We start from the raw sequence: 7808 nt of genomic DNA, 5'->3' as shown, positions 1-7808 counted from the left end.
GGGAGATAGAGAGGGAAGAGGGAGAGGAGAAGAGAGAGAGAGGGAGAGGAGAAGAGAGAGAGAGAGAGAGAGTGCCCCTCTAGATATGCATGTACCTGCAGGGGAACGGCCGCTCGCCCGTGTGTACTCGCTGGTGTGTCTTCAGGCACGTGCGTCGCGAGAAGGTCGCGTTGCACAGCCCGCACTTGTACGGCCGCAGGCACGCGACGCCCTTGTGCGCCTTGCCCAGGTGTATCTTCAGGTGCAGGTGCGACTTGTACGTGCTCTGACATATGCTGCACTTGTACGGCCCCTCGCCCACCATGCCGCCTGCCCGCAGACCGCCGCCCCCGCAGCTCTGAGCTCGCAGCGGAGGCTGAGCATGCGACAGAGGACTCGGATGCTGCAGTGGGACCAGCGACTGCTCCCGCGGCCCGTCATCGGCGGACATGAACAGTCGCTGCACCTGGTGAACAACCTCTGGGTTAGCTTTGTCCGAGAACACCTCTTTTATGTCGGCGTCGTCACAGCCCTCCATCGGGTCCGCGCCACACTCGGAGGCGCCACCGTCGATCCGGTCGAGGTACGTGTCCGCGCTCGACGACAGCGGGCCGGCAGCGCCGTCGCTCTCGTCCGACCGCAGCACCCCCTGCTGGTTGCACTTTCGATCGACCTCGTCCGTCTGCGTGCTCCAGTCGAGAATGTCCTGGATGTTCTGCGCGACGGACGGATGAACGAAGTCGGCGGCACCCCCTGGGTGCGCCTCGCCCGCGCCGCCGCCGCCGTGCGCTTCCAGGCTGGTGCTGTGTATCGCCTGCTCATCCAGCGACCGCGTGGCCCGGCTTCCAGACCCCTCGCCCCCGGCAGGCACTGCGTTCACCCACGCTCCGTGCTGCACCACCGCCACGCGGTCGTTATCCACCGCCGCATCTTCCTCGGTGGCGCCCCCTAAGAACCGGCACGCGGGCGGTGACACCGGCGCCCCCTTCACCTCGCCACGGCTCGACTGTTTCCGCGCGGCGGCAGTCGAGGCGGCGATCTCCCGAAATCGACTCTGCTGACCTCCGCCGGGGAGTCGGGTCACCTGCTGGATGCAGCGGCTCGTCGCGGCCGTCGGCAGCGCCACCTGCCAGTCACCGACGGCGTGGGAGTCGTCCTCGCCGGGTCCCTCGACCTTTGACACGTGCAGCACCTTGCAGTGAACGCGGCGCGAGTGACGGAGGAACAGTGCCTCAGTCTCGAGGCACTTGCTGCAGGCAGTGCAGATGTAGTAGAGTTGCGACGCGGCGGCGGCAGCCGGGGAGCGCCCTCCAGTGGTGGACGAGTCCATGCTGCGAAGAGTCATAACACGCGTGTTGCTAGGTGGCTGGCCTGCGTCTTGGCCGACCGTAGCAGGCGGTTGTGCTGTAAGCGAGAGAACTTTGTGACTATGTCTTATGTGACGGAATCCGCCGACAAGTATTAGCAGGATAAAAAAAGCCAAAATTGCACTTTACCCATTAGAGATATAATGTCAAAAGAAGTCAAGAGTTTTAGTGCATGTGTGCACATGTGTGGATATGTTGTGCCCAAACTTGGAATCTTGCACAAACTTGGAATTTCAGCGCATCCACAGTTTGGGCAACCAATCTTGAGATTGGGCAAACAGAGGTAAACAGAGGTTGCACAAACATATGATTATTAGGATTTCAAATGTTATATCACAACTATAAGGTCGTATACCTTCTTTCCTCAATGTGTTTGGCACCTTTGTATAAATATTAAATTATTATAATAAATAATTGGATAAATATGAGATAAATCTCTTCTTAGTTTGCACCATGCACACCACACACTCGCTATGAGCGGTTGTTGAATGAACGACTGTTTTCAGTTTGCCTAATTTTGAGATTGGTCAGCCAAACTAGGGAATCCGCAGTTTGGGCAGCACAATCGCTGCACAATCTCGAGATTGTGCAGATTCCAAGTTTGGGTACGACATACACATGCGGGTCTTTTCGCCATCCCTTCGCGGTATTGTTTTCTTATTTGCCTTGTTAATTCTTGTTTTATGTTGTAAGCGAAAAATAAAACTGTTATATCTTATATGCAGGTGTTTGCGCGCGCGCGGGTGTGAGTTTGTGCGTATATCTGTATGTGGGGGGGGGGGGGGTACGTGCATGCGTTTTACTTGTGCAATGCCACGGGTGTTGTTACAAATAAATTACAAGAGAGGAGAATTGTAATGTCTTCGCTTTTTTGTGCAGAGCTTCAATGTCTACTACGGACAGGGTTTATTAATTTAATAAATTAGGGCGTGAAATGACATAAACTAACTTGTACTAGTAAGATAAACACAAACACACATTGAAGCGTACTAAAATACTACTAATACTAATAGTAATAGTAATAGTACTATTCTAACTAGCCACAAGTTCCCATCTCGCTTAACACTACGTGGCGAACTAGTCGGACGTGGCGACTAGGCGAACGCCGTGTAACTAGTCGGAGAGCCTGGTCGGTTTATATTATAACTAACTTAGCTAAAACAGTGAACTAGAATTTAGACGCTAGGCCCTACTTTACTTGGAAACGCAACCGCAAATCGCAAGAATACGTACCGATTCGTCATTTATTTACCGCAATATTCACTGATAATTATTTTAAGCGAATAAAGACATTTGCTAGGTATACAAACGTGTCTGTTACGGCACAGTTATGGTTATAAAATTCGTCTACAATCGTCTCCAGCAACTGCCTTCCATAAATAAACAAGTGATCATCGCTTCGCCCCGATGTGGCGGCGCTAAAGTGCAAGTATGGAAGTCGAGCAACTCCGATCGATGCAGTTTTGATTTTCAAAGTGAAAAATTCGAGAGTCCGAACTTTTGATGGTGAATACACGTACTACATTTAGTTAGCGTCGCAGCGCGTGCGATTTAGTAGACGATACTATTTTCGCGGCTAGGTTGTATGACGTTTTCATGGTTGATCGTAATCTACCGGTCCCGCCTCCCCCGTGACCGGAGTCGGTGACCCTGCCTGGGGTGGGTCATGGGTGGCCAACGAACCGTGGACACCGGACCGTGGACAGTAGTCAGTGACCAGCAAGTCACTTGTCATCCGTTTAATTGAAAAAGGCAAAACTAATAATTGTGGTTAATCGATTGATGAGATATAAAAACAATCAACAACGAAAATTAAATGGTGGAGTGAGGGCTGCAACTTGAACTTGCACTTGACTTGCAGTTGCAGGCAGCGCAAGACAGTGTAGACGGCTCGTGTTCAATAATCAGATTCATAAATAATAATGATGTACACAGTACAGTGCAGTCGGTCGGCGACTCAGCGCTATTGACGTTTTGACAATACTATTGTTACAGTAGAGTCCTATAAGTATAAGTATAACAACTAGATATACGCTGATACAGAAGTTGACGTTTAAATAAATTATTCCTTGCTATTCAATCTAAGCCCCCTTGTAGCCATAGCAATCCCTTGTATGAGATCCTCCTGGCTCTATACTTCCTGCTCAAAATCCTGATGCTCATATCTATTCAAAATCTAAACATTAAGAGGCGCGATCGAGTTGTAAAGTATGCGCCGACGCGGGATGACGACCGGCGTACGTGTGGTTTCAGGGTCGTAGCTGAACGTCGTCGTCATGGCTTGCTCCCCACCGTCGCTCTCGGCTATCTCGGGCCACCGCCACAACGTCTACGAGGCGCTGTGGAGCCTCGCCGACGCTGCAGGCAGCGGTAGCGTCGGAGCGCTCGACGCCGCCAACATACTCAAGAAATCCAAGCTCTCTGACAGCGTTCTCGGCAAGATCTGGGATCTGTCGGACAGAGGAGCCAAGGGTAGGTCAATTGTAGTAGGATTTCAAGGAGGGGGTGAGAAACAGGTGGGGGGTTTGGGGGTCCTATCACAGAAAATTTTGAAAATGTAGATCGCAGGAGATTGTATTTGAGGCACTTTTGAGTACATGTACAGCCTTCATTCTGACTAGGACAATTCTATTTTAGTCTTCTTTTATCTTTCTCGGGGTCAATTTAATTTTGGTCCAAAATCTAGGTGGGGGCAGCTGCCCCCCTTGCACCCCGCAGGCTACGGCCCTGTTGGTATTAGGGTTAGGGCTAGAGTTATTGTTAAAAGATTAGGTTAGGGCCGGAATCATTATAGTCAAAGGGCTAGGATTGGGCCTGCATTGAGTAAACTATCTTTTGTCTCCCCAATATCCTTCATGCTGCAGGCTCCTTGGACAAGCCTGGGTAACTTTATTGCTTCTCCCGCCATACTGCAGGCTGCCTGGACAAACCTGTGTAGCTTCATTGCTTCTCCCTCCATGCAGCAGGCTTCCTGGAGAAACCTGGGTAGCTTCATTGGTTCTCCCTCCTTGCTGCAGGCTGCCTGGAGAAACCTGCGTAGCTTCATTGCTTCTCCCTCCATGCTGCAGGCTGCCTGGACAAACCTGTGTAGCTTCATTGCTTCTCCCTCCATGCTACAGGCTGCCTGGACAAACCTGTGTAGCTTCATTGCTTCTCCCTCCATACTGCAGGCTGCCTGGACAAACCTGTGTAGCTTCATTGGTTCTCCCTCCATGCAGCAGGCTTCCTGGAGAAACCTGTGTAGCTTCATTGCTTCTGTCTCCATGCTGCAGGCTGCCTGGACAAACCTGTGTAGCTTCATTGCTTCTCTCTCGATGCTGCAGGCTGCCTGGACAAGCCTGGGTAGTTTCACATTGCATGTGTAACGTCGAATTCGGCGTTGTCGGGCATATACTCGGTAACAATCGATTTGTCAGTGACAACGATAGTTTATTCTAAACACACAGGTTTCCTCGACAAGGAGTGCTTCTTCACGGCGATGAAGCTCGTTGCGCTCGCGCAGAACGGCAAGGAGGTCAGCCTCCTCAACATCCGTGACAACACGATCGCGGCGCCCTCTCTTGGCGACTACCTGCAGCAGCAGCACGACGGCTGGGCGATCGCCGCGGCCGACCGCGCGCGATGGCAGCAGATGTTCGACGCTCTCGGCCCCAGACGCGCCGCGCTCTGCTGTCGGCGCGACAAGGCGAAGCGGCGCGAGTGACGAGTCACGCCGCCCGTGCGAAAACGCCGGCGCCATCTGGGAGATGTCGGACATCGACGCGGCGACGGCTTGCCGCGGATCGAGACGATTGCCCGTCGCCATGTACCTCCGTGCGCGCCGCCGCCGACAGCCGAGCGATTGCCGCCAACTCTACCGACCGCTCCGTGCCGCCGTCAGCGGAACGCGTCGATCGGTGGCGCCACCTCGCGTGCGACTGAGCCCGCAGCAGCCCCAGGCGCGGCGGCGCTGGGTCGTGACGGCGTGCGGCCAGCGTGTGAAGTACCGACGCGAGTTTCGGCCGCCGGCTCGACGGTGGAAGTCGTGCGGCTACGTGACCGGCGCGGGACGGCGCGTCCGTCGTTTCGTCGCGTCGCGCCTCGGCAGGCCGACGCTCGCGCCGTGTGGTCGTCTGTGCGACGTCAACGCCGCGGTTGGCGGCTGAACGCCGAGCAGTTCGCGCTCGCGCTGTACCTTGTGGAGAGGGCGCGTAGCAGGGCGTGGAGCCGCCCGCGCGCAGCTGTCGCCCGAGATGGTGCCGCCCTCGCTGCGCGTGCAGAGTGAGTGAGACGTCGCGCGTGAGTGGGGAGGGGGGAGGGGAGGAAAGGGTTGATATAATGGGTGAGGAATGAGGAGGGGAGGGGGAGGAGGGTTGATGTACATGGGTGAGAAACAGGAGGGGAGGGGGAGGAAAGGTAATGAACTGCCGGCCGCCAGCAAAATAGTGCTAATTTCGCGCTGCGTTTTTTATTAAACTACTTTGTTAGGCGGGATGAGCCTCATGTTAGTCATGTAATGATGAGTGTGTTCAAGTTATTGCTATATATTTTAAAATGTGTTGTCGTCTGCGTAATTAGCAATATCCGGGTGCATTGATTATGAAGATGTCATTTCTAAAGATATTGAATAGAATAGGTCCAAGGACGGATCCTTGCGGTACCCATGTGCAATATGCGCAGTATGGGGGTATTAGCAGAAATTTCGTCATGTTATTTGTAGCATAGGGGATGTTTTACCTACTAATATTTAAAATACAGGGATCTGTAAGGAGGCGTGCTAATATATATAATATAATAATAATAATAATATAATATAATATACTATATAAGCGATATTTCTAGATATGAAAATATAATGCAGTGGAAGTATAGAGTAAATTACAGCAGATCGGCCATTTGCACGGCTTATACTCCGCGAAGAAATAAATCGCGTTATTGATCTTGGTTCTTCGTGGGGGCTGGGGGGGGGGAATGGCTGAGTGCTCTGGATTAATCTTGTCGTGGAATGCTTTGCGGGAATCGCGTGTGAATGTGTGTTTGTCTGTCTGCGTAGGAAGCGGGGATGGTAGGCGATGCAGCCATAGCGAAGGAGATCGACGTGATTGCGCGGGAGCTGGAGGAACTAGCAAAGGAGAAGCTAGTGTACGAGCAGGACATCACACAGACGCAGGTGCGTTGAATCGTTTGTTGAAATTAGTGAGAAAAAATTTCCAGATGAATATGTTTAATTGACGATTAGCAACAGTTTCGACAGCTGGTCTATCTCTCATCACGTCAAAACTTCTCAAATGTTTATGGTCTCTATGTGAGGCCACAATTAAAAAAATATTTGTTTGCCCTCACCCGGCCCAGGCTGAAAAGTTTGGGTAGGTAGGTTGGGATTTTTTTGTTTGTTTTGAGGGTGGTTTTTTTTTTACAAATTCAGCATGGTATCTACATGCTCGGGTGTGCTTGTGTTGAGATACCTTTTATGTTTAATGTTTGTTTTGCTTCGTACATATAATGTATTGCCTACAGATTTATATAATGTTCAGTGATACAATTTGTTTAAAAAAAGGAAGAAAAAAGATCAATAAAATTGTTTGAGTCAGCCCCTTTTTGGCGGGTCTGTCGGGTGAGGGCAAACAAACAATATTTTTATTATGGCCTTATATGGTCTCTATGTGAGCGGTGTGAGGATCCTGCGTGTGCGGGTGGCTGTCTGTGTGAGCGGTGTGAGGATGCTGCGTGTGCGGGTGGCTGTCTATGTGAGCGGTGTGTGGATGCTGCGTGTGCGGGTGTCTGTCTATGTGAGCGGTGTTAGGATGCTGCGTGTGCGGGTGGCTGTCTATGTGAGCGGTGTGTGGATGCTGCGTGTGCGGGTGTCTGTACGGGTGTCTGTCTATGTGAGCGGTGTTAGGATGCTGCGTGTGCGGGTGGCTGTCTATGTGAGCGGTGTGTGGATGCTGCGTGTGCGGGTGTCTGTGTGAGCGGTGTGAGGATGCTGCGTGTGCGGGTGGCTGTCTGTGTGAGCGGTGTGAGGATGCTGCGTGCTCGCTGACCCGTATCTCTTGCATGCGCTTGTTGGATGCAGGCGGACATTAGGATCCGGACGGGAGAGATGAAGTCCCTACAGAGTGAGCTGGACACGCTGTCGGTCACTGCCACTCAGCTTGAGAACCAGAAGGGAGAGGCGCAGAAACGACTCGATGAACTTGACCTACAGAGGTAAGGGGGCATTGTTGCAGTGTAATGTCGCTGGGGGTGGAGGCAGGGGGCCCCACGGCAGTGTGATGTCGCTGGGGGTGGAGGCAGGGAGCCCCACGGCAGTGTAATGTCGCTGGGGGTGGAGGCAGGGGGCCCCACGGCAGTGTGCTGTTGCTGGGGGTAGAGGCAGGGGGCCCCACGGCAGTGTGATGTTGCTGGGGGTGGAGGCAGGGGGCCCCACGGCAGTGTGATGTTGCTGGGGGTGGGGGCAGGGGGGCCCACGGCAGTGTGATGTTG

At 52.8% G+C, this 7808-nt stretch overlaps 2 protein-coding genes across 2 annotated transcripts in view; one reads left to right on the top strand and one right to left on the bottom strand.

Annotated features, from left to right (window-relative positions):
- LOC106809482 (zinc finger protein 616-like) overlaps positions 1 to 2778 on the bottom strand; it is a 3609-nt gene extending 831 nt beyond the window's left edge. The window contains exons 1-2 of the mRNA XM_014812570.1: positions 2580 to 2778; positions 96 to 1383 (exon numbers count right to left, since the gene is read on the bottom strand). Coding sequence (XP_014668056.1) covers positions 96 to 1324 — 1229 coding nt within the window. The 5' untranslated portion in view covers positions 1325 to 1383; positions 2580 to 2778. The remainder of the gene's footprint in view (positions 1 to 95; positions 1384 to 2579) is intronic.
- Positions 2773 to 7808, top strand: part of LOC106809481 (epidermal growth factor receptor substrate 15-like 1) — a 10259-nt gene continuing 5223 nt past the window's right edge. The window contains exons 1-5 of the mRNA XM_014812569.1: positions 2773 to 2852; positions 3600 to 3818; positions 4793 to 5031; positions 6379 to 6495; positions 7399 to 7532. Coding sequence (XP_014668055.1) covers positions 3623 to 3818; positions 4793 to 5031; positions 6379 to 6495; positions 7399 to 7532 — 686 coding nt within the window. The 5' untranslated portion in view covers positions 2773 to 2852; positions 3600 to 3622. The remainder of the gene's footprint in view (positions 2853 to 3599; positions 3819 to 4792; positions 5032 to 6378; positions 6496 to 7398; positions 7533 to 7808) is intronic.

The sequence above is a fragment of the Priapulus caudatus genome, unplaced genomic scaffold (genome assembly GCF_000485595.1).
Source record: "Priapulus caudatus unplaced genomic scaffold, Priapulus_caudatus-5.0.1 Scaffold358, whole genome shotgun sequence".
Taxonomy (NCBI): Eukaryota; Metazoa; Priapulida; class Priapulimorpha; order Priapulimorphida; family Priapulidae; genus Priapulus; species Priapulus caudatus.
Note: the sequence above shows the minus strand (reverse complement) of the source record. Positions and strands in the feature narration are given on the sequence as shown.